Raw genomic sequence first — 26,971 nt, forward strand, 5'->3', positions numbered from 1 at the left:
TCTAGCATCGAAGCATTTTTTTTTTAAATAAGAAATTTACTGTAATACACGTTAGTCTAAGCAAATGTATTTCACAATTTAAAAATATATCTGCATTTTATAAAATGAATAAATCTATATAATAGTAAAGTATCTAGTAATAGCAAAACTGGTAGTAGATAGAATAATAACTGAGGTTAGGTGCTTGTATTACGTTCTCAAAACGATTTAATGACAGTTTTATCGAAAGGAAGATTCTAATCAACTTTTTAACAATGAAAAGTTATTAATATCTGATAACATTAAAAAAGATTTTAATCATATATAGTAGAACTAATATTATCATAAAAAGGTAAATATTATTGTTTTATGTTTTCTATTTTTACATGTAAAAATATAACCTAACTTAAAAAAATATTCTTTTAGCTAAAAAAATGACTACAAAAATTGAAGATGTAGATAATAACTTACCACTTCCCTCTGAAAAAATGCCTAAATGTTGGAATGAAGAAGAAAGGATCAGTGCTTTGTTTTCTCCTTTTAGAACTAAATCTGCTAATCCACAAGATTGGGTATCGAAATATAATTTTTGGCAAAATTTAATATATGAATGGTTAAAATACACTAAGAGAAATAGCTTTTCTATTGCAGACTTAAATGGTGCTTTTAGAAGGAAAGGTTGTACACCGCTTTGTTTAGTAACTGTTGTTGAAGAATTACATCGGTAATATTATCTTCATAAATTATAAAAATACAATTAAGAACAATTTACATTGAAGATTAATTTATATAATATTACAGAAATAATGAAATAATTCCAGAAACTGAATTTTTGAAAGAACCCTGTGAATCATGGACTGCATGGTCAATTGATACATTTGTGAAAAAGCCACTTGTATGGTCATTTTCAAAAGTTAGAAGTTATGTTGTTAATAATGAAATTAACAAAGAAACTAGATATATACATTTACAAATCATTAAAGAATTTGGAGATGTTATACTTTCTATTTTAGAAAGAAAAAAAGAAAGTATTCTTATACCATTTTCTGAACTAGTAAAAAGTTGTAAATCTTGCATAGATAAAAATATATTGGATAATACTATAATGTTAATCTTAATATGGTTGATGCGTGAAAAAAAGGTGGTTTTTAGAAGTGATGAAAATCAAAGTGAATTACTGATTAAAATCGCTGCACATTCATCAGATAGTATAACAGAAATTGAAGAAGGCTTATACAAGTTAATAAAACAAGAAAATATACTTATAAAAGAAATAGAACTTATGGAAGAAGAAAAAGTTAATATTATTAGTGAAGCAAAGTCATATGTAACAAAAGGTCTACGACAGGTAGCAAAAACATATTTGAGAAAAAAGAAAGAATTGGAAAGTACTATTGAAAAGCGAGCTCAAACACTTAACAATATTCAAAGCCTTATAACAAGTATTCAAGATACTCACACAAATACTACTGTGATATCAACTTACAAAATAGGATCAGATGTATTAAAAAAACTTAACAGTAGTTGTTTATCAGAGTCTAATGTTAAAGATATTGTAGATGACCTGTCAGAAGTGAGTAAATTTCGGAACTAAATAGTTAATTTTTAGTTTTCTTATATTAAAATATTTATGTTGATCGAAATTGCAGGCTTTGGAAGAGCAAAAAGAAGTACAATGTATATTATCAGAGTCTCTTAAGAATGATGATTCAAATGTTGATTTAGAAAAGGAATTGGCAGAATTAATGGAACTTGATGAAAATATTTTGCCTTCAGTACCAAATACTAAATTAAATTCTACCATAGATGAACTTCAAAAGAACTTAAAAAACTTACATGTTGAAGGTAAAATGTTTATATTATATTTCTTTTTATTGTAATGTTATATTAGTTTTATTATTAACGTCTAATATTATGTTTGATATTATATTTTTTAAATAGATGCTACTGTGTCCCATGTATCATCTAAATTACCAAAAAAGGCTAACAATGAAAAGATATCAAAACAATATGAATGTGTGTAAACATAAATAAAATATGGATATCACCAAAAATTCTGTTTAGAATGATTTGTCTTTCTGTGACAAGTACAGTAGTAATTATAGTACTTGTATATGTATGTGTATATATATATTTTATAATAGTTATTGTATATTGTTTTATAACCAAGGTTTTATATAAATGTTATGCTTGTAACAGAAAAAATAATAATAAGTTTAAATATAATACTAGTTGCACTTCTATAAAAGTATATAATTTATTTTGTATAAATTAAAAAAATAATATTTAAAATTTATGTATCAAGAGACTTTATATATTCATACATTTTTAACATGTAAATCACCTTACACATTTTTTATTAAATATATTTGAAATATTGTATACTTTTGTATCTCCATTGTATGGCTTCAATAGTATATGACACCTCATTTATGTATAAAAGAATGATTGTACATTAATATAAAAAATATATATTATCTTATGTTCTATGTAAAAAGAAAGGTAAATAGTACTTTAAATCTCAGTTACATTAGTATATTTCATTAGAGATAGAGTATAAGCAATGGTGAGCATTTCATTATGTAGGACACACAGGTAGTAATGATTGTTGGTCTATCGATAAAATAATATCCTGAATCCATAACAAATGATTGGAAACTTGAGTATACAAAGAATATGTATCACTGTTACATGTTGTAGACCCTCCTGTTGTTTTACTAATAGTAACACTAACAATACCTTTTAAGTACCACAATGTATTGCTGCTAAAAATCAATCCACCTCCACTGTCACCATTACAAACTGAAGACCCTGTGATTTACATATTTTTTATCAACTTTAATGTAAAATAAACAATGTACTATAATTTTATATTAAATTTTAAAAAGAAAAACAATAATATTATACTAACCATTTACATAACCTGCACAAAACTTATCATTTGTAATAAGTACTTGTCCTGTTTCAGGAACAATACTTGAATGTTTACACATACTGTAAGAAACATATGGCACTGTAATTTGTTGTAACATTGCACTAAATTCTCCTGAAGCAGTCCTTCCAAATCCTGCGACTTTTCCATACATTCCATTTTCTAATTTAATCTCATCCTTCGAATCTAAACATACAGGTACTAATCTGTTTGACAATGTAAGTGGTGGTGTAACTTCCAATATAGCTATGTCATTTTCATAATTTCCGCTAAGTCCTCTGTATCTATCACAATGATAGTATATATGTTTTACCTGAAATGTGTGCAAAGGACCTGATTATTATAATAGTTATAGAAATTCGAAACACTAAAAATAATAAATGTAGATACCTTTGCCTTTTTCACCGTTATATTATTATGTAAAGGAGAATCATAATCTTTAAAAATATTGCCTGTGGCTATGTAAAATTTTGAAGCATCGTCCAGTTTCTGAGCCACTTCATCATAAACACAATGTGCTGCCGTAATTAGAAGTCTTTCATGAATAACAGTTGCACCACAAATAAATTTTTTTGGTGCAGAAGGATTCTCCGCCTTATAGAGTGTAGCGTGCCACGGAAATTCGGAAATATTAGCTGGAGCTCCATTTACAATAGTTGGTATATACTGTACAGGTAGAAGACCACATGCTAAAATATATATTTGTATCATATCATTAAAGAGAAATAATTATTATTATATAAATTTGAATGGTAGCAAACAATATTCAAAATATTAACAAATTTTCATTAGAAATTCTTTAATTTTATTATAATGTATATCATAAGCATTACTATAATATTATATAAATTCCACTGAATATACATAAATATGATTAATATGTGCAACTTATTTCACACAGATTATAATACAATATACTTTATGTACTTAATAATACTTTCTTTTAAATTAAAACCTTCATTATAACGCATTGAAATAATGTATTAATTTATAATTATAATACTGTATAAAATTATTTTATATTATATTTTTAGTATTGAATCTTTTAGACTTTTAACAACTTTATTTCCTATGCTAAATCACTATCTGGATCATTATTTTTCCCTTTATTTGTATTAATAACAATTTTATCATCAAAAACTTCTATAAACATAGAGTAATTTCTTTGTACATCTGTTTGTAATAAGACAGAAGAATTATTAATATAAATATTTATCATTAGCGGACCTGGAATACACTGTATTGGATTCGGGCTCCATTCACCATTTTTATTACATGTAACTCGTGATGATGCAAAGTTTGTCTGTTCTTTGTAACCATTACGACAGAATAATATTGCTTCTGTTCCAGGAACAGGATTTGAACATGGAGTATATCCACCATTGCGTCTACAACTAACACCTGTTGAAGCTGATTCTAATCCTTTACAACGTATTTCTATAAAATACAAGTATATTTCAATAATATCTTTTTACTATTTAATAATATTACTTTATAATTTTTTTTCCATACCTTTACATTCTGGAATATTTACCCATTGGCCTTGCAAGCTACAAAATGGACGAGTATCTTTACTTAATTTATAACCAGGATTGCATTTGTATATTAATTCTTGTCCTGGTTCTAACCGTGTGCCTTGTGCAACATCACAATCATTACATACTTGACCAGCTTGCACATCACAGCAATATGATTTGTGTAATTTCCAATAACCGTTTTCTGGTTTTGGTGGTACAATACAAAATTTAGAACTAATAGGAGGTATTGGACGCTGTGTTATAGGAGGAGGAGTTAAAGTTGTTCCTGTAGTATATTTGCATTTTATAGGATCTTCATCGGAACCATCTGCACAATTTTTAACTCCATTACATTTTAAATCACCATCAATACAGGCACCATAAGCACAACGAAAAGATAAATTTGGACAGCTATAAATATGTCAAATAGAATTATTAATAAATTAAGTTTGATTATTTCTACAGAAATGAATTATAATGCAAGTAAAATTGCAATGTAGTTCAGAGATATTTATACAACACTAAATTTATGACTTTTTTCTTCAATTTTGCAACTTACATGATTGAACCACATTGCAAATATGTCTCGTCTGAATTATCTGCACAGTCTGCTTTACCATCACATAGATTACTTTTATTAATGCAATGCCCATTAGCGCATGTGAATTGATCATTTCTACACAATACAGATGAAGACATATTGGATGAAATGCCTGTACATCTAGACAATGTTTCATCACTATTGTCAATACAGTCTTGTATTCCATTGCAAGTTACATCTCCATCTACACATGCACCATAAGAACATCGAAATGCATAATTTGGACATATGATTTCAGCTTTAGTACACTCTACAACTGTTTCATCAGAGCTATCTTTACAATCTGCCTGCCCATCACATAATAATTCACTCTTTATGCAGTCTCCATTTTTACATTGAAATGTTTCTATACTATAAGACATTAATGAATTTTGTTATAAATTCATGAAATATAAATTTGTTAATGAATATTATTACTTTCATATTAATGGCGTAAATAAAATATCTTATTGATGTAAAATATCAGTATATTTATAAAAAGATATATTAACTTACCCACATTGCGTATATCCATGTTTCATCAAACCTATAAAATAAATAAACTATATATTTTACATTTCAAATTCTTTATTTTATTTTATTTTAAACCTATAATTTGTACATTAAGCTATAAAGAATATATATCGTATATCCTTCTGCAAGAAATTGTTTATAATTTCGAATAATAATAATAATAATACAATTACGAAAAAACAATATAATTTCACTCCACGATAATATGCTTTATGTTATAACATATATTGCAGATATACTTATTATCTATGGTTGGGGTATATAAAAATTTGTCAGAGTTCAAGGTCACTACTAAACTAGTTTAGTACAAAAAAAAAATTTTACTTACTGAATATAATTGTTAAAATGATAATTATCGTATTTTTCATAATAACGAAGAAAATTGCCGGGAAGATTCCTTTTGCTTCTTTAATGATGAATTCTTTCAGTCACTAATCCTGAATCAATCTGGAATAACCCGTTTGAGGCAACAAGTATTCTTATCTGTTTGTGTGTATGTTTGTGAGGGGAAATACGCGGATGCATATTCACTTTATTCTCATTTGATGATCATATGTTAAAGCGAGACAGAAATAGCATATAACTAATATTTCACACACTTGGAAGATACGAGAAAAATCAAAATACTTGCAATTATAGACGTACATATAGTAAGCAGAGATAATTTGTTACAATAATTTTTTTTTAGATCAACGATAAATGAATATATTCTATAATTAAATAAATTCTTTTAGATTTTTTATATATTCGTAATAATATTACAGTTTAAAATAGTTAAAAATAGTTATATTGACAAATATATGTAATTATACTTTTGATAAAAAATACAATGATCTTATGATACATATTCACACTGTACTAATATTCTTTAAATGCAAATCTCTTTGGTGTCAGGATAGATGCCAACCAATGTATCATTCTACATTACACTTGTCAAGGTAAATATTTTTATTAAAGTATTCTGTAATTTAAAAAATACTAATCAATTACTCTGTAAATTATTACATAAAAAAGGATACACTTTTTCTGATATTTCCTTATCTATTATATCTTGTAAAATGCATTCTTTATAAAATTTGTCAACATCTTCATTACATTCTTGCCATTCTAATGTTTTGTGAAATCCATCTTTTCCAAATCTTTCATTATAATATTGATAATGTACCTAAATAAAGGAAGATTTTAATTAAATAATTCTATTTCATATTTGAAACTAATTAAAATTAAAATATCTTACAAAATGTAAACTTAGTCCTAAACCTGGTGCAATAGGGATGTCAATTTTTTCTAATGAAAATACATCTTTGATAATATCACTTGTCACAATATTTCTACAAATCCCTATTATTAAAGATACCATTTTTCTAATTTGATGTAACATAAAACTTTGTCCTTTTATTTCCAGTATTGCAAATTCCATATTATTTGCAATAAATGTTTCAACACAACGAAAGTATATTATATAACGCTTGGCTCTTGGATCTAATGGCTTTCTAAGAGAAAGTAATATAATAAGTAGAGAAAGTAATATACTAAGATTTTACGATACAAAATAACTTACGTTTTTGATGTAAAATTATGAAAATTATGTGTGCCTTCTAATAATTTCAAAATTTCATTTAGCTTGTCAAGCATTTCTGGAGTCAATCGGAATTCATGATATGGCTTTCCATCTATCATAGATAGTTGTTTAAGTCGTTGTTCTTCATCTACTTCTTCCTCTTTGTCAACTTGTAAAAAATTTGGATCTTCTGGAGCCAAAACAAATGTAGGAAGAACATATCTGTATGTTCTAGCATCGCATTTATTTTTACTATTAAAAGTTTTTGTTACCCTCTTTACATCAAATACTCTGATATCCTTTGGAAGGTACTCATTTATATCTTCTTTATTTACATGATCAGCTATAATTGATTATGAGTTAATGACGTTAATTATTATTTTAATTAACATCATTCACAATTATCGCTGCTTTATTCATATAACTGTAAAATAAATAATATAATACTTACGCAATTGTAAAGAAACAACTTGCCTAACTGCTGATACACCTTTATCTGTACGTGCAGCTCTTTGAAATCTAATTTCTCTTACATCTTCAAATTGTTCTTCCGTAATAAAATTTGCTTTCAACAAAGCAGATAATAAACTTTCTTCAATAGTTTTCGTACCACGATTAATTTGCATACCATAATAATTTCTGCCAAGGTAACCTAACATTATTACAAAGTTTTTCCTTTTAGCGTTGTTTTTTCTTTGTACTACATCTTCAGTTGGTTCTACCTTTGGAGCTTTTGTTATCATTTCATAACTTTCATCGTTCATTTGTCTTTTATTAGTTCGTTCAATAATATTCTCATCTTGTTTAATACTGTTAACTTCGACTGACATGTTTTTATTTAAAAAATGATCTAAAATTAAATATATATAATTAACATAAGAATACATATATATAATAAGAATAACAAAATAATTTGAAACATTAACATTGAACAATTATTTGACTCAATAGATATCACTCATGCTTTATTATAATATTTTTTAATAATTTTGAAATAATTGTTCTATATTTTCATTCAATAGTAGCGTTTTATATGTATATACATGTATGTATATGTATGTTAATGAACTTACCGTATTGCAATCTTATAAAACGGGAAAATGTTAAATTATTTCTAATAATATACTGTTTGCCACGAAACATTAAAAATATTAAATTAATTCTTAAAAACAATGCATAAAATTTTTTAATTTGTCAGTTTTTTTGAGATACACCTTTATAGAGTTATAACCTATAAAGTAAAATATTGTATATAATTTTAATTATCTTTATAATTTATATATATTATATAAACAGAAGATTCACAAACTGTATATAATTTACAGACACTGTATAATTAGTAAATATATAAAATATTATAGATTATTATCATAATTTCATACACCCAAAACTACAGAAACTATAGAAATTTTAACTTTCCAATAAGTACAAATATATGACATCTAAAATGCATTTAAAGGAAACATCTTTCAGTAGCCTATGCTTTCTTGTTTACTTAATTTTATTCATGACTAAACCAATTGCGAAATATATGTAATTTTAAACAATTAAGTACAGTTTTAACAAATATATTATATTATTTCTTAAATATATTTTTGCTTACGATGCAGGTTTTTACACACTTCTACTGAAGAATTAAAACACTATCAAATTTTAATAATTATATTTGAGAAAAAGGAAGTGGAAATTAAAAATAAGTACAAGTTTAATAAATTCATTCCGCATTAACTTAAATAAAATATATTGAGAAAAAGTGATCTTATGTCTCATAGCATTTCATATGCTAAATTTTACAGAATTACAGTATCCTTTTAGTTAATCATTTTTAAAAACAAATATTTTTTTATACAAAATAAAAAATGCATCTATTCTAGTATACAAAAATATATAACTCAATTTAAATTGATTTTAAAATTTTTGAAATGCCAACTTCCGGAACAGTCATATGATTGTAATCATTAAATTTAGCACTTTAAATAACAAAACTTCTGATTTTTTGTGTGATCAATATTTCAGAACATATGATACGAACTTTTTTGCGATGATAGATCTATTCTGTATTTAGTCAATGTTTGTACCAATAATTACATTTATGCATACATCGTACACTTACCATCAGTAGTTAACTCGTTTTATTTCAGAGCGCGCTAATATCGTATTCTTGCATCATATACTTAAAGGTGATCACAATTGCAAACGGGTTAGGTTAGATCTACAGATACATTTACAGCTAATTTCAGTATGTGTTCACGTATGCAATGATAGTTTGCGGATACGAATTTTGTAATCATCGATTCGACAAGAAATTTTTTATTGCAACGACGAACTTATTGGTTATAACATGTGTCATGTGGATCTTTATTATTCATGTTGCTAATGTAACATAATTTTAAGTGATAGTCGATCATAAAACGACCTTTGTGGAGGTTCAGTGTGCATGCGCTACGTGCACTCAATCGAGGCAGTGGTGTTACTTTACCTAAGGCATATGACGGACGTTAGCAGTTTTCTTTTTACTTTAAGTATAAATTGGCAGCAAGAACTGGCCAGATGAAGGTAATTTATTTGGTAAAATGCTAAATATTTCGAGCATCGATGACCTCAAATGCTAAATAATTCCTGAGGTTAAAATTCGTGTGTTTCAGGGAGAATCTAATTGCTTCTATGGTGCTTTGTTTATTATTATTATAAATCGTGCATATTTTAATTTCAATCGTCTTTTTTACATTTTCTATGGTTAATTATTAATTGTATCGTCACTTTTTTATAAGAAGCATTTTACATTCATTTTCATACTCTTCGGCGTTCTGCAAAAGTATTTAAGTGGGCGGTGTTCCATTTCGTAAAAAAGAACAACAAAAAATACGAAAAAATGTTTGTTAACTGTCAAAAAGTTCTATCATTGTTATATAATTTATTTCATTATATTATGAGTCAAATATACCATTTTTCTACTGTATTTCACAAGAATACTTGATGTTATGCCTTCTACTTCAATTATTTTTATAAAATATTACCATTCTAATTTAAATAAGTTTTTAATACATTTATATATGTGTAATAGTTTTAATAACACACACATACACACATATATGCACGCGCGTGCTGTAGATTAATATACAAGATTATTATATTAGTGCAAAAGAGCAATATATGTATAATGATTAAATCAGTTGAAATTTAAAAAAGAAGTACTTTTAATTGTATGATACAATATAGATAATGTCAGATGATGATGCTGCATTGGACTCAATGGATACAGAAGAAGATATCTTTTCTCCAAGAAATCGTAGTCTGGGCTCTAATGCCAGAAGGGTTAAAAGTTTGCGTACTTTACGATCACATTCAAATTCTACTTCTCATATATCTATGAATAACTTAAGTGTGCGCCGTAGCACACGTCATAGAATGCAAACATATGATAATCTTAATACTAGCTGGATTTTAGGTAAAGCATACCTTAAAATCATATTTGATTCTATATGTAATATATATCACTTACATTTAATCTTTTTAAATCATATCAAGAAAATTATTGAATATTATGTAACATATAAAGTCTATCTTTTAAACATGTTCTAGATAAAATAGTTGTTAGATAAGTAAAAATTCTTGTTATGTGAAGATTTTTTAATTATTTCTAATGTATTTTAGGTACACAAACATTGAAAGGTTATCCTATGTTTCAACAACATGGTTCTTCATCTGATAAAGAAATGGTGGATGAAGTTCCTGAAAGAAAACGTGATGTTAGGGAGCGTATGCCTCTTAGATCACGTGAAAATCATCCTCCAAATAAAAACTCAAGACATATTAGAGAAAGAAGCGAGCATGACAGACAAAATAATAGAGAACTTAGAGGAAGAGGTGATCGTGATATTAGAGAAAAAGTAGAGCAGGACAAAGATATCAGAGATCTTAAGGATAGGCAAGAAAGGGAAAGAACAGACAGGGATCATAAAGATAAGATGGAAACGAGAAGTAAATCTAATGAGGAAAAGGATGTAAGGTAAATATTCATTAAGGTAATTTATAAAGCTAAAATGTGATTAAATCTATATTAAATTAACCTATGTATAGAACAAGAAAGTCTGACAGTCCAAGTAGACTTAGAGAAGGACCAGCTACAAGACTTGGTGGAAATTTAAGTGAAAAGGATGTGAAGCCTAAAGTAGAACGTGTCGAAGCTGATGAAGATAGCTCACAAGAAAGCGAAAAACCTGAAAATAATGATAATTCAGAAAATGAAGATGTAAGTAATTTTTTGTAATTTTTTTGATGAGCAATTATATTCTAATTTTTAATATAAAGTAATAAAATAAGAATATTGTTTTATCATTTGTACATTGATTAGTACATGTATAAAATAATGTTAAATTAATGAGGAAAATTATTGTTAGAACATAATGAGAAAATAAAAAATACTTGTTGTTGTCAGGGCTATGAAGATATGTATACCCGTATTAAACGAACTAGAAGGACAGCACAAAGGCAATTACCACGGGGTAAGAAACTTACAGGTTCGATGTTTATCTTTGACATAAACATGTTACTATTTTATATGACTAAAGACGTTTTTCTATATTATTTTTAACTTTATATTTTTATAGTGGTAGATAGTGATTTAAGTGAATCTTCCGATTCCCCTGGTCCTAGAAAGTATAGTTTACGTCAGAAAAAACCAACTGTAGATAGATTCCAAGCTAATGTAGAACCAGTTCGGCGATCTATAAAGGCACTTAGAAGTGTTCTTAGTAATTCCATGAGAAGGCGTAAACATAGAAGCAAAAGTACAAGCTCTAGCGATTCCAGTGATTCAGAACCACAACGTTATGATAAAAAGAAAAGTAAAAAAGCAAGGTAAAAAGAGAATTTAGGAAATATTTTGCTAGATTAAAAATAATCATATAAGTTATTTTTCAAATAAAATCATTTTATTGTAGGCAATCAGCAATACCTCAAGGTGGACCACCTGATCGTAAAGCAGATATAAATCCAATTACTTTAGATACTAATATTAGATTCAATGATGTTGGAGGCTTACAATCACATATTCACTGCCTTAAAGAAATGGTTGTTTTTCCTATGATGTATCCAGATGTTTTTGAACGTTTTCATATTACCCCACCAAAAGGAGTATTATTTCATGGTCCACCAGGTATATCTTGTATACATCTATATTTATTATTATATATTTGTAATTACATTAGTTATATCTAAAGTAACACATTGTGATTATTAATACATCTTTATTTATTTATCTAGGAACTGGTAAGACGTTGATAGCTAGAGCATTGGCAAATGAATGTAGTCAAGGAAATAGAAAAATGTCGTTCTTTATGAGAAAGGGCGCTGATTGTCTATCTAAGTGGGTCGGAGAATCCGAACGCCAGTTGCGATTGTTATTTGAGCAGGCTCAACAAATGAAACCGTCCATAATATTTTTTGATGAAATAGATGGCCTTGCACCTGTTCGAAGTACGAAACAGGATCAAATCCATGCTAGTATTGTATCTACTCTTTTGGCGCTTATGGATGGCCTCAGTGATAGGGGAGAGGTTAATTATTTCATTTTTGAACACATGTTTAAGCGCTTAATTATCAAATATTTATGATTGATTCCCATTCTTTTTATTGGTAATAGGTAATAGTTATTGGAGCAACAAATAGAATAGATGCCATTGATCCAGCATTACGTAGGCCAGGTCGTTTCGATCGGGAATTATTTTTTCCTTTACCTGCTATGAAAGAAAGACTAGAAATATTAAAAATTCACGTTAGCAAGTGGAAAAATCCCCCACCTGATCAATTGTTAGAGGTATTAGCTGAAAAAGCGACAGGTTATTGTGGCTCAGACTTGAGAGCTTTATGCACTGAAGCAGTTTTGCAAGGATTGCGAAGAACTTATCCACAAATATATATAACAAATAATAGGTTACTTTTAGATCCTGAACGAATCAAAGTATGTTATTATTATTTGATAACATATATCTATTAAATAAATATAATAAGATTATATATATTTTTTATAGGTGAAAAAACGGGATTTTTTACAAGCTAGTTCCATTCTTGTACCATCATCACAAAGAGTGTCAGCTTGTGCTAGAAGAAAATTACAACTTTTCATGGAACCCTTATTAGGACCTTTATTGGAAGAGTTACTTAACTCAATAAAAGGAATATTTCCACAAGGAGTTAATTCTGCTATGGCAAAGTAACAAAATTTTAAGAACAACTATTTTACTGTTATATTTACCTTTCTTATTTAATATTACTGTCTTAAATATTCTAGAGTGAAAATTACCAAAGGAATTCATCGTCCAAGACTATTAATTTCCGGTGGAAATTTGTCTGAAGGTCAAGGACCACATTTAGCACAAGCATTATTATATCATATGGAACATCTACCAATTCAAACATTAGATGTTAGCACTCTTTTTGCAGAAAGTGGACGATCGCCAGAAGAAACCTGCGTTCAGGTTAGTTAACAATAATAAAAGGAAACATGCATTATTAGTAAATTATAATTAAAAATATTTTATACGATTTTAAATAACATAGGTATTTAACGAAGCTGCCAGGAATGTGCCGTCCATAATTTATATTCGGTCGATTGATCAGTGGTGGCCACTTGTACCTGAAACTGTAAAAGCAGTTTTTTTGTGTCGTATTGCAGCACTTGATCCTTCTTTGCCCATTTTAATTTTAGCCACAAGTGATAGAACATATCAGGATCTTCCTATTCAACTTCAAAGTCTGTTTAGCGAACTTCGTAGTGAAGTTTATTCTATGAAAACACCAACAGCAGAACAAAGATCCAAATTCTTCCGACCTATCTTCATGGTTCAGAGCTTGAAGCCACCGAAAATAAAAGATGACAAAGTAGAAGTTCTAGAGGAGCTTCCTTTAGCACCAGATCCTTTACCAAAGAAATTAACAGAAGAAGAAAAGAAAATAATGTATGAAAAAGAAGAAGTTTCGTTAAGAGAATTAAGAATTTTCTTGAGGGAAATTTGTTCAAAACTTGCAAGAAATAGACAGTAAATATCTTCATATTATAACTTTTTGTTTATAAGGTGAAAATTAATATCAAATATTAAATATTTACATTGCAGATTTTTCATGTTTACAAAACCAGTAGATACGGAAGAAGTACCAGATTATAATATGATAATAAAACAACCTATGGATTTAGAAACCATGATGACAAAAATCGATATGCATTGTTACCTTTGTGCTCGAGATTTTCTTGATGATATTGATCTCATTTGTAGAAATGCTTTGGAATATAATCCTGACAGGTCAGTGGGCACAGTATATTACATTTGTTTTATCAAATCCCTAACCAAATCTTATAAAACTATATACTTCAATATTATAATTTAAATACGGAAGCATTTGGTATGTTTTACTACTCTGTTTTCTTCATAAATTATTCAAAAAGAATGTTGCACAGATATTATTTTTTATTATTACTTATTCTCCTACTTTTTTTGTCATTATACATACAATTATAAATAATATAAATAATGGAGTTAAAGTTGATACTGACATTCATGTTGTGTGTTTTCATGTCAGCTTACGTGATAGGCCTTCCCTTGGAATATTAAAGAGGTAGTTCAGATATTCCTGTTTATCCGTTGCTGTTGTTGCTCCGTAGTTAAGGTGGCTTTCAATTGCTGACATATTTTATTAATTATTTATATATGATACATTATATGAAGAAAATTGTATTATTGAAAGCCACTCATATTAGTTCATGTTGCTTTTCGATAGTGATATTTCTTTATAACATTAATATGTATGTATTATATGATATACATATATTATGTAACGTTCTTTCACAGAGATCCAGCTGACAAATTGATAAGACACCGTGCATGCTCTCTTCGTGATAATGCATACGCATTAATAAAAGCAGAATTGGATTCCGACTTTGAGGATAAATGTCGTGAGATTTCGAAGAATCGTAAAATTATTGAAAGTACATCTAACAACGAGGTAGAAAATAAGAATCAGTCAAAAGCAGAGCAATCCACGTCTGGAACCGAACGAATAGATAAAAAAGACACTGCGAGTCCTAGTCATTCCTTGATTGTAAATGGAAGAAGATATAATAACTCCAGAAAACGTAGAATACCAGCTTGGGCACGGGGCTATGTAAAAAAAGTTCAAAAAAAGAAGAAAATCGCATTTGATGAAAATGTAACTGTATCTGATAACAAAGTATGTTTAACCAATGAAACAACAAGTATAGATTTAGAAAAATTCCAAGAATTTGAAACTGAAGCAAATAGTGTTTTGAATGGTCATGTACCTTTGTTTGATAATTCTGATTCTGAAAACGATTCGCAAAATGAAAGTTCAAAAGACATGCAAGGAATTCAAAGCAATAATGTCAGTGATCAGCATATTGATGAAATTGAAAATATGGATATATGTTTTACGGAAGAAGAGAAGAATGCGGAAAATAGTGCATCTAACTCATCGTCTAGACGGGGAAGTATAGATGAATTATCGTTTGCTATTGAAAGTGATTCTAGTCCAGTCAGATTTGAAGAAAACGAAAAGTTTGTAGTAGATAGGAATGAATTGGAGAATGCATGGCAAACCACCGTTGAAATTACGAAGGATTTTCCTGTAGAAGTACTATGTGACATTTATGTGCAACTAAGTCGATGCGTAGGAAAATATGCTCAGAGCTACGATAGGAAATCACTGCCAAAGGTAAATATATTTTATTTAACCAAATTTGTTATATTTATTCATTTTTCAATATCATGCAATATCATTTCCCTATTTAATTAATTATTCTAACATTCATATTTGTCATTAAATGATATCAAGCAAATTATTATTTGTTTCTTATTGAATCTTATTGTTGTGTATGACTTTTCAATAGAATAATATAATGTAGAGAGAATAATTTTTTTATGTAGTATAAGGTATCTTATAATTCATAATGTGTATAGGAGTTGCTCAAGGAAGTGAAAAGATTTGAAGAGTTCAAGACAACGTACGAGAAAGTTCATCATGTCGCTAATCAAACCGACATATTATAAGTCACATGTTACTTTTAGTATCATTATAACAAAATTTTTGTACATTTACACTAAACAAAGATTATCAATTAATGTTAAATCACATGATGATTTAAAATAGTACATTTTTTCGTTTCAATCTTTACAGTTACTGATAATTAATAAGAGGAAGGAGGTAACTTTAATATTATATAGATATATATGAAGAAAAACCGAAATGGTGCATTCGAATTTCTGTTTTTAAAGACATGGTGAAGTATAACTGTGCGTTAATCTTACAAGGAAAAGAATGATCGTTATATATGAAACTAAAAGGATACGATTTTAATCATTTATCTCTCAGTATCTAAATATAAAATGATAAATTATTATAATAATATTGGCTTATAATTATTAGTGGCTGACATAATATATCTCACAGTAAAAAATTTTGATATCAAATTTAGATACTTCAATAATCATACATAATTCTCAGTTAATTATAAATTTTTGCATAAAAATTGGTATAAAAATGCAATAAAAGTAATTAATTAGAAAACTACAAATAATTTGTTTTCTGTGTAAGTTGATTTTAGTGAGATATTTGTGAAATAATTTTTGCGTTAATATATAGTACTTCATGCCTCAAAGAAGTACATTTCTTCATAACAAAATTTTGCAAATGGTGGTTATACAAAGATGATGGTAATTTAATACAATATGTACTTAACTATAGTTTTTTACATGTGGTACTTGGCAGTACATTATATCAAATTATTTTATTGTATCTGCACATAGTAGAATTCTAACAAATCTTCATAAAATACATTATAGATTCATTATATGCGCCAGTTATTACTTTGGATTTTTACAGACCTTTACATAATTTTTATAAAAGTACTTTAAACATAGACATATCTTGACATATAGGTTCCAACATGCATATATAAGGTTACATATGCTCTATTTTTAAAAAGAAATTGTTTAGTAAAATAACATTCAATATAAAAATGTTTAAGTTTTAAATTTAAATTGAGTAATTTTATATAATTTTTTTACTGTTTCATTAGAGGTTATTCATCAATCATTAAAGCAATGAGAACTTGAAAACAAATTTCATAAATTGTAAAACATGTAAATACATTCCAAATTTTATGAACAATATTACATATTGCATAATTAAATACCTTTGGCATGTACATATAATGAATTTTTAGGAGTAGCTTGTACTAGATTTTGATATTTATTATATGCTTTCTTTTCGTATTTAAAAATCATGGATAATTTAGTAAATTAAATTTAGATAATCTGTGTATTATTTAAAATAACGCTTGATACAATGATTTTTCATCAATGTGAATAAAAATTACTTGTATCTAGCATAAATTTGTCATTCTTATATACATTACTGATTGGTCATATATAGCGACTAGTCACGAATGTTATCGTGGCATTATTCAAAATTTGAATTTGTTATTTTAGATAGTACGATTTTATTGAGTACAATTATAAAATTATATAGTTGAATTATATTTAGGTAATTAGTTTTTTAATTATAATGTGGATAATGTACAATTGAAACATGCTCGTCGGTTTATTTTGACCAAAGTTATAAACAATAAGCAAAGTAATTAAAAAATAGATTTTGATTCAGTTATGGGTATAACAGTGGATATAATTGAAAATCAGTATAAATATGAAATACCTCGGTAAAAATCGTAAACATATGCAAAGAAAATCGTATTTGTATAAATGTTAGAAAATATTTAACATAAAACTTACATTCTAGATTCGTATACTGGTTGTGATTTATACTGTAACAGTGAAAGAATAGTTACCAAACATTATAGATGAGAGAAAAAAGATTTAGTAAGAAGAAGAAAATAGTAAGTTCTTCCTATTGACATTGTTCATATAAATAGTATTCACTTATATAAGGAAACAATGTGTTAGCAAATGAATTTCTTTATTTAGTTTCAATTATTTACATACATATATATATATATATGTAGAATACATACTAAGTTTAAAATGGATAGTAAGAATTAATAGTAACTCTTATGATCAAGCATGTAACAAATAATACTATATTCTTAAAATAATACTATGTAACCAATAATTGATACAATTTCAAATATTATGATATGTTATTAATAAATTGGTAGCTAATTATATAATTTTTTATACTTATATTGGTCAAAATTTGCGAATGTGAAAATTAAATTAAATATAAAACATTCATTTTTCAATTGTAGCTAGTATTATAACTGAGTTTTACGAAATTACAATTAAATTACTTAATATTTGTTAGAATATAGGGATGAAAAGACTGAACTCTAGAAATGCTCATTACATAGTATTTATTCCCCTTGTGTGTTACTCTCTATATTCAAATTGTACTAGCAAAATAATTTTCAGTACTCTATTAGATGAATTTCTTTAGTGTACATACCAAATTTTGAAATAAAATAATTTATATATATAATTTTTAGGACAATTATCTATATGTTTAATGTTTTGATATATGCTTGATGTTTTAGGATGATATATTAGAGTTCAAAGAATGAATGAAGATAATTTATGGTAAAAATATGTCATGCCAAGAAAATTCATTTTATTTTCATTGCTAATTAATTATAATATTTTTAAAAAGTTTGCATTCTTTTCATAATTTAATTTAGTATTATATGTAAAACTATTTCTGTATTTAATTATTAGTATTAAAAATGTTCCATGCGCATACGTACACTGTTTTGTATAAAATTAAACTGTACTAACAGTAAAGGAACTAATGTTTAAAAGTTCACTAAAATTTGTAGCAGTATTTCAAAAGATTTAAAAATATTTGTTAATGTCTTTGTTAAGATATCTTTTTATAATTGTACACGAAATACAAATGATTTTATAAGAATTTAAATGTAAATTAAAAAATCTTAGTTCACGTATTTCTGCACAATTTAGAATTTAATTTGAACTTTTAATAATTGGGATGCTTTTTAATTGAGTAATTTATTTAATTTTATATCAAGACACTTCACACGAAATTTAGTAAAATTGAGGATTTGAATATTGTACTTTCTCTTGCTCAGGTGTCTATCCTTTTATGATAAGGATAATCAACATTATATAAACTAATGCTACATTATGGAAATTGAATAAGTATTGGTATTGATGTTAAATAAAGAGAACTAAGTTAACAAAAATAGTGTTACCATTATATGATATCATTTATAGCACTCATGATATATAAGAAGCAAGGAATTTAAAGTACTAAAAACGAGCTGTAATATTGCTTCTAGTTTTTAAAGCATTAACAAAAAGTTCAGCGATATGAAATTTTGTTTGAAATTTGTATGTTAATGGTATAGTCTATATTCAGATACTTTTTATCAGCTCAATTTAATTCAGTAATATAGTATCCATAAACTTTTATTTAATTCAAGTATACCCATTAAATATCGCTGATATTTGCCAAAGAATTTGTATAATATTTCAATGATAAAGATTGAAATGTAAATCTTGATAAATAGCAAATGATACAGAAAAATCACATATGCAATTAATACAGATTGAAAAAAGGACATTAATTGAATCATTGTGACTTTTCTGTTTCCATTGATATATTTTACATTCCACTTTATGATAAATAAATCCGAAACGTAATTACTCCAAGAATAATTTCTGGTGCTATTTTCTGATGTGCTATCATCTCTGTATTACCAAGAATAAGCAAAAGACAAAAAAACTGTGTAATTACATGTACATTGTATTAATCGAGAGGTTCCCGTAACCACTGCCGTTTGAACTAACTAATATAATTACTTTGCTAAAATATTCAGATAATAAAGATTGTAATGCTGCTATTTGCAAAGAACATATTGATCTACGAATTTAATGAAATTTTTATTGAATATGTATGTTCGTACAATATGACCTTTGGCAGACAGTAGTTTCAGACATATGAAGCATATGTGTAGAAGATATAGGAAACAAAACAAAAGAGCATACACTGCCTTATTTATTTTACCATACAGGTAATGTTTTATTGTCATTCATTGTAGCATAATAAATTGAAATTTCATAATTGTAATAACCTGCTTTATTTTTAATTACCTTTTACTAAATTCCTATTATCCCTTTATAAAAATGTATGATATCATTCCTTCATAAAATTTATTAACGAGTTAAAAATGTCTTTGTACATATTGAAGATCTTAAGTTATGTTATAAAATAGTATAAATATGAAATAAATATACTCTTTTAATATGCTTCAATTCATATTACTTACATATATCGAATAATTAAGTAACATCAGTAATAATAACGTTCACTTTATTGCTTAATGCATAATGTTTAATACGTATCTTTACAACAGTAAAAAATCAATGTAAACTTCAAAACGAACATTATATTATATCTTTCCTTTTTAAAATTCACATATTAGAAAAATTTTATAGTATTATAATTAGAATTACGCCTTTTTAGAGCCTTAACTTGAAACAAAATAGAGTTTATCGTATTGAAAAAACTCGTAATGATAATATCTTATATATTACTTAGAACTACACGAACATTGCTTCAAAGCGTAACACGATTCGCATGTTTCGTTGGAATCGTATCGACGAAACGTAAAAAATAATGAAATTACATTGTGAAACCACTTGAATCAATCGTCAAACGCCGCAGAAAAATTCCAGTAAAATATCCAGCAATACACGATGCGCATGTACGATCAACGATGCGAGTAGTCGAAGAATATTTCATCGGGCGATGATTTAAGAAACAATTATATACAAAATAATTGAATGAAAATATGTTCGTCGGGTATGCGAAATAAAAGATTCGAGGTCAGTTTGATCGTGAAAGATGTCTTGCGCGAAGGATTTCTCTTGCATCGGAGGTCTGGAGAAGCAGATTCGTGTTGTAAAGGAAACGGTTCTGTTTCCGCTCATGTACGGTGACATTTACGCGAAGTTCAACCTGAAACCACCGAGGGGTTTGCTTTTTTACGGGCCTCCCGGTAAAATAAAGCGTTCTACGGTTCGTAATGAAGCGGAACATTGTTGGAAACGAGATTCCCGATTGACATCCTCTGTTTCGCAGGAACAGGAAAAACGCTGGTCGCCAGCGCTTTAGCCGCAGAGTGTAGTAATTCGGAACGAAAGGTTTCCTTTATATCTCGCAAGGGTTCCGATTGCCTTAGCAAATGGGTCGGCGAGAGCGAGAAAAAGCTTCAGAAGATTTTTTCACTGGTTAATATAGTGTTTTACTTAAATTAAAATTTCCTATCCATCGTACTTTTAATTTTTAAGATATGTATAATATGTTGAAATACTTGAAGTTTTCCAAGCTTTTTATCTTTTAAGGAAAGTTTCAATTCATATAACATATACCTGTTCTCGTTTCATTTGTAGACAATAAAGATTTTAAATTGCATTTGCAAATTGAAAGATATTTAGCAGCGGTTGATTTACAAAAATTTGAAAACCATGTCGATCTTACAGGCTCAACAATCGAAGCCTTGCATAATCTTCTTTGACGAGGTTGACGGTTTAGCTCCAGTCAGATCTAGCCGCCAAGACTTTGTGCACGCCAGCATTGTTTCCACTCTCTTGGCCTTGATGGACGGCTTAGAGAACAATTCAGAGATCATAGTAATTGGAGCAACGAACAGAATCGATGCCATAGATCCAGCTTTAAGAAGATCTGGCCGATTCGACAGAGAGCTATACTTCCCGTTGCCATGTTATACGTCGAGGAAAGAAATACTCTCAGTACGTTTAGTTATAAACTATTACGAAGTGTAATTAATTCATTCGCATTTCTTTGAAAGGGATTTTCAATCTAACGTGTATATCGTTCCTTTAATTTCTAAAACAAGTACATTAAAATAAAGAGACCATGTGTGATCATAGGTTCATATAAAAAGTTGGAAGCAAAAACCACCGCAAAAATTTTTAGCGTATCTGGCATCGAAAACGGTCGGATTTTGTGGAAGTGACTTGCAAGCTCTTTGCGCTGAAGCGGTAATGTGCTGTGTTCGGAGACTCTATCCGGAAATATACACTTCCAATGCGAAGTATCAGATTAACGAACGTCATCTTAAAGTAATGAAAATAGAATTTCATAATAGATTTAAGATAAGAAAGACAGTTTCATTTAAAGCTAGACAATTTCTGTAAAACAATTGATTCAGGGTTGATAATATTATCAGTGAATAATGTTAAGAAAAGTCGACGATCATTAGAAGTAGCCAAAAAGAAGTTTCTATAATCGATAATGGCTACCGATAACTGAAAAAATTTGTAATTATTTATAATATTTATAATAGTTAAGATACCCGTTATTTTTTATAAAGTAAAGTTCAATCACGTAATCCTAAATCACGAACTATATCCTGCACAAATTATTCCCATTGACAAAAGATATTGCAGAGGGAGAAAGATTAAGAAACAATGAGTCAATCCTCCAGAAATCTAGATTGGGGCACTTCTATTAGAATACGTGGATCATAAAATAGCTACTTTATTTGCCAGGGGCGCTATTTAATCTAATTGATATTAAACTGATCGTTACATAGAAGCTATAATGTTTAATCGAATAATAAAACAAGGAATGTGATCGTTGCAAAATATATATATATATTGCATTTTAAGTTAATTTGAAGAAGATAAATCCTTTTTAAATAATTTATGAAGTTCTTTTCATAATTGTCAACGTAATAGGTTGAGAAACAAGATTTTCTAAGGGCACAACAGAACATCTTGCCAGCATCGCATCGTGTTACAATCGTACCCGTGAAATCTTTGTCGTATAAAATCCAGCCATTACTTCAAGAAAATTTGTCATCCATTCTGTTACAACTCGAAACTCTTTGTCCAACGGGAATGTTAATTTGCAATGATATGTAAGCATCGAATTACTGTTTGATTTGATAAGTAGCCTTGACAAATTTGTACAAATCTTTTGCATTTTGTATCCATCTATACACAGGATGCATATATGTATAATATCTAGATTAGAACATCCTTTATGGTTTTCAATAAGTAAAACGAATCCCTCACAGTAAGTTCTATCTTTTTAGTTGTGTCCACAAAAATATAAATTTACATAGAAATTCGTAATCTACGATAGAAACTTAACTTATATTAAAAAACCAGAAGGGTACACGAAAATTCAGAAATGATAAGAAAGCTTTAATTGTATATCATTTCATAAATTTGATCGAATTAATCAAAGCACAGCGTAAATATTTTTTAAGTTTATATTCGGTCGAATGATATTATGATTTATGGTATTTTTCATATAATATTATAATTTTCACGATATTATTAAACTAGTTTAATCAAGCTACATTGAACTGCTAAATTTTCGATCACTATGAGAATAGGGTTTGGTTATAGATAGATCGTAATGGTTCTCATAATATGAAAGGTAAAAAGCTTTAAAAGGCTGTTCTTACAGCACTGGTAGAGCTGTATCGAGGTCAAACAGCTGTCCGAGGATTTTATTGTGCGGTGATGACTCTCACACTCGTCATCTAGGACCAGCATTACTCCATACCTTGGAACATTTACCTTGTCATGTGTTGGACGTCACAACTTTGTTCGAGGAAACAGGAAGGGCTGCGGAAGAAGCTCTCATTCAAGTATCTGTTATAAATATTATTAATATCAGAGTACACTATTAATTAAGGCTGATAAAGCGATAACTTAAAAATGAAATCTCGTAAAATATTCTTCATTATGTATCGTCTATGTAGGAAATAAGAAGATTAGAGAATAGGACATTTTTTTATGTGTTCAATACAAAAAATGTATTATAAAATTGATAAAAAATGACGTACAAAGATTGGAAAAAATGAATAAAAGATATCTTAAAGTTTTTTTTATTTTTATACCCTTTATGAATTATTTTTTGTTTTACTATTTTTAAAATGTTCAAATATTCGAATTATATTTATGATTTAATTACTGGATATCTGGATAATTAAATGATAGAAAATGAAAATGGCTCGAAGAAGTTTACCATCGTTGCTCTACATTCCTGACATCTTAGCCTGGTGGGATCTAGTGGATGAAGCGGCACGCGTCGTTTTTACTTCTTTGATGCATGGCTTAGATCGATCGGTGCATATCTTAATCTTGATTACGGCCAATTGCTCACAAGCAGATTTACCAGCAGATGTAAGGGACACTATGATTAAAGTCGTGCTTTAATAGCATATAATATCGATTTAACAATAATAATGTTAATAAAAAGTTGTAAGATAATAATAGACTATAATTCCAGAAATCAATATTAAAATGTTATAAACTTTAAAAGGTATCTTTTTTAAAGTAATTATGATAACAATAACAACTCACTCCACACTTTTCTTTTTTTAAAAATAATAACACATTCTAGTAGTCAGTCATAAGCGAAACATAGTGGAATCGATATTATAGACAATTAAGTATGTTTTAATTTATTGTTAGATAAAAATTAACTAGCTCTATAAAAACAATTATTATGAAGAGATCCACAATTTAATGATTTAATTAAATATTGTTTTCCCATAATGTAAGTATAAGTAGACCCGTAATAATATTTTGTTAAGAAAGATTATGATGTACTGAACAGAGATTACAGATGTTAGAATATTTTTTGCGTTTCTGCAAAAAAATAAGCATGGACAAGAGTTATTTTTGTTATATTATAAGTCCTTCGACTGTATATAATGATATATAAAAAAATAATGAAGATGATGAAATATATCGTTCTTAATTTTCATTTTATTCAATTACTAGATTGCATCTTTATTCGATGAACATCAAAGCGAAATATTTGAAGTCATGCCCCCCGGAAAACAACAGCGAGAATCTTTTTTCAAGCAATTATTCGTTCACTCGGCGTGTGATCTCGAATCTAATCGTTCTTCACAAGGTATATGTGATAATGATATGATACCCTCGTTTTAAATGTAAAAGCGTAGAAAAGGAGTTTCTTTCATATTTTATGATATTTACTTTCTATGAAACCCAATTAATAAGTAGTAATTATTTAACTAGCGGAATTCGAACAAGTTATGAATTCAAAAAGGATAAAAGAAGTAGGTAGGAAGCGAAAGCAGGCAGGACGTGCTGATTTCGCGGAAAATCTTTCGACGCGTAAGTGAAAGATCTTTTAATTTTTTCATTCAAAAAGCATCATAGAATATTAATAATACTGCAATAATGATAGAAGAGATACCATCCTCACGGAGAAGTAAACTGAGAGTCCGCAACAAAATATGCGCCGTGCGATCAGCTCACGTGATGACCGATTCTAAATCAAGTAATAAAATTTATTTATTTTTATTATAACTCTTTAGTAAATCTTTAAATGACCTATATTTATATAACTATTTCGCTCAATCGCACTTATAGAATATATCTGCAAATTTTGTCTATTAATCCAATATTAATATTCCTAGCTAAAAAAATAACTTAATTTTCTATCCAGAAATTAACGTTAAAAGAAAAAACAGCGCATCAGGCGAAGGACCACCGTCAAAACGAACAAGAAATTCTCCGTCCCATCTATCCGCTTCGAGCAACGAGAAACTGACCGAGTTTGAAATAGAGGAACTGCTTCGAACGATCGTCGGGGCGACGGAGACGTGGCCGTGCCACGAGCTCGAAAGTCTGTTCGCTTCCCTCGAATTAACTCTAGAAAAGAACGAGGAAGATTTATGCTCTGCAATTGAATGCCTCGAACGGTTTAAAGAATTCAAAAGGGTAAAAGTATACGTGAAGAAGGAACAAGAAGATTGAGTCATCGTTTTTTTAATTTATTGAACTATATCGCATGTGTATAATATCATAGCTACAAGCAATGTATCCTTTCACTGACTGATGTGTAACTTTCAATCGTTCGCCACTGTGAACTGTATGTTTAACGACCATCTGTTCAAACCTGGACATATGTCATCAAAGAGAATTGACAGACGCATGATGTTACGAATCAGTTGTGTATTTTGTTAATAATATGTGATAGTTGATCATTATTATCGTTCGTGGTCGTATGTGTACATGTTATGTAATGTGCTACATGTATTTATATGTGTTATTGACCTCTTTCTTTAAATATCCTGTGACATAACGTTGCATTTCACACGTGTAATATATGCAAAGTTATATTAAGAACTAATTAAACATAGAAATTTTCTGTACTGCGAAAAGTATTTTTGTAGCTGTAACGTTTAAACTGCTACGCTGCTATATATGTAGTAACTTAATGGGCCTTAGAGTAAGGACAAGTAATGATGTTTTGGTTTAACAAGCAATACTCAATACAACGAACTAATTACAATATCGTCGTACGTCTTATTATCATACTCGGCTCTCAACTTCCCGATTCATACTCCCTGGCTCCTCCACTCACATTCTGCACTCACTCTCTCTGACTTCTGTCTCTAGCATCCCTTTGTCTTTTTTCGCCCCACCACGCATGTGTTCCGTAAACACCTGTGGCCAGGGTCACGTAGGCCCTTTCTACGAAACTATTCACTTGAAAGGACCGATGACCCATTGATGGGCCCGACGACGCCTCGGCTCTCGCGACATTGTTTATGTTTCGACCGATATCTTGGGCCTTTTTATCCACGATACTACATATATATATTAGCTCCTTAAGTTAATTTCGTGGTAACATGACATTCCATTTACAATTTGCTCAATTAATTAGGTAGCTATAAAATGGGACACCAGAAATTCACTTCATATTTTTCTCGTCACTGTTTCTTCCACTAATAGTCTACAATCTTCTGAAATTTAAAAAAATTGATGTTTTTCCATCTGTAGGTGAAAACATTTCTTTTTCGAGTC

General features: G+C 28.4%; 5 protein-coding genes across 12 annotated transcripts; 3 read left to right on the forward strand and 2 right to left on the reverse strand.

Annotated features, from left to right (window-relative positions):
- Positions 1–193: 193 nt before the first annotated feature.
- LOC100646766 (charged multivesicular body protein 7) lies at positions 194–2,222 on the forward strand. 2 transcript variants are annotated; one of them, XM_048406595.1, is made up of 6 exons: positions 194–331; positions 406–551; positions 617–703; positions 781–1,552; positions 1,629–1,824; positions 1,921–2,222. In XM_048406595.1, exons 2-6 carry the CDS (start codon positions 484–486, stop codon positions 2,001–2,003), a joined length of 1,206 nt encoding a protein of 401 aa, XP_048262552.1. In that variant the 5' UTR covers positions 194–331; positions 406–483; the 3' UTR covers positions 2,004–2,222. The 2 variants fall into 2 exon arrangements, with proteins under 2 accessions (XP_048262552.1, XP_020723885.2); XM_020868226.2 differs by having other exon boundaries at positions 406–703.
- A 276-nt stretch (positions 2,223–2,498) lies between these two features.
- Positions 2,499–6,212, reverse strand: LOC100646646 (modular serine protease). The gene is made up of 8 exons (XM_012319909.3): positions 5,871–6,212; positions 5,525–5,555; positions 4,988–5,380; positions 4,424–4,839; positions 4,139–4,348; positions 3,302–3,600; positions 2,891–3,224; positions 2,499–2,790 (listed from the first exon to the last, which is right to left on the reverse strand). The coding sequence occupies exons 1-8, from the start codon at positions 5,908–5,910 to the stop codon at positions 2,558–2,560; spliced, it is 1,956 nt and encodes a 651-aa protein (XP_012175299.1). The 5' UTR covers positions 5,911–6,212; the 3' UTR covers positions 2,499–2,557.
- Positions 6,213–6,306: 94 nt separating this feature from the next.
- LOC105666987 (tRNA pseudouridine synthase A) lies at positions 6,307–8,579 on the reverse strand. Of its 2 annotated transcripts, XM_012319907.3 has the most exons (7): positions 8,431–8,579; positions 8,177–8,334; positions 7,555–7,953; positions 7,104–7,446; positions 6,780–7,035; positions 6,562–6,707; positions 6,307–6,461 (listed from the first exon to the last, which is right to left on the reverse strand). In XM_012319907.3, exons 2-7 carry the CDS (start codon positions 8,244–8,246, stop codon positions 6,401–6,403), a joined length of 1,275 nt encoding a protein of 424 aa, XP_012175297.1. In that variant the 5' UTR covers positions 8,247–8,334; positions 8,431–8,579; the 3' UTR covers positions 6,307–6,400. The 2 variants fall into 2 exon arrangements, with proteins under 2 accessions (XP_012175297.1, XP_048262553.1); XM_048406596.1 differs by having other exon boundaries at positions 8,177–8,496.
- A 713-nt stretch (positions 8,580–9,292) lies between these two features.
- On the forward strand, positions 9,293–20,213 carry LOC100646526 (ATPase family AAA domain-containing protein 2). 6 transcript variants are annotated; one of them, XM_048406591.1, is made up of 17 exons: positions 9,293–9,659; positions 9,749–9,770; positions 10,323–10,551; positions 10,758–11,112; positions 11,184–11,355; positions 11,542–11,623; positions 11,714–11,963; positions 12,047–12,261; positions 12,369–12,661; positions 12,748–13,065; positions 13,136–13,317; positions 13,396–13,582; positions 13,665–14,143; positions 14,219–14,404; positions 14,682–14,717; positions 14,951–15,830; positions 16,076–20,213. In XM_048406591.1, exons 2-17 carry the CDS (start codon positions 9,768–9,770, stop codon positions 16,163–16,165), a joined length of 3,957 nt encoding a protein of 1,318 aa, XP_048262548.1. In that variant the 5' UTR covers positions 9,293–9,659; positions 9,749–9,767; the 3' UTR covers positions 16,166–20,213. The 6 variants fall into 6 exon arrangements, with proteins under 6 accessions (XP_048262548.1, XP_048262549.1, XP_048262547.1 ...); XM_048406592.1 differs by having other exon boundaries at positions 9,749–10,551; XM_048406590.1 differs by lacking the exon at positions 9,749–9,770.
- A 402-nt stretch (positions 20,214–20,615) lies between these two features.
- Positions 20,616–26,083, forward strand: LOC105666990 (ATPase family AAA domain-containing protein 2). The gene is made up of 10 exons (XM_048406568.1): positions 20,616–21,144; positions 21,228–21,376; positions 21,629–21,898; positions 22,040–22,231; positions 22,850–23,031; positions 23,589–23,772; positions 24,125–24,310; positions 24,914–25,077; positions 25,175–25,215; positions 25,608–26,083. Exons 1-10 carry the CDS (start codon positions 20,991–20,993, stop codon positions 25,916–25,918), a joined length of 1,833 nt encoding a protein of 610 aa, XP_048262525.1. The 5' UTR covers positions 20,616–20,990; the 3' UTR covers positions 25,919–26,083.
- The last annotated feature ends 888 nt before the right edge of the window (positions 26,084–26,971 follow it).

This window comes from Bombus terrestris, chromosome 6, assembly GCF_910591885.1.
Source record: "Bombus terrestris chromosome 6, iyBomTerr1.2, whole genome shotgun sequence".
Classification (NCBI taxonomy): Eukaryota; Metazoa; Arthropoda; class Insecta; order Hymenoptera; family Apidae; genus Bombus; species Bombus terrestris.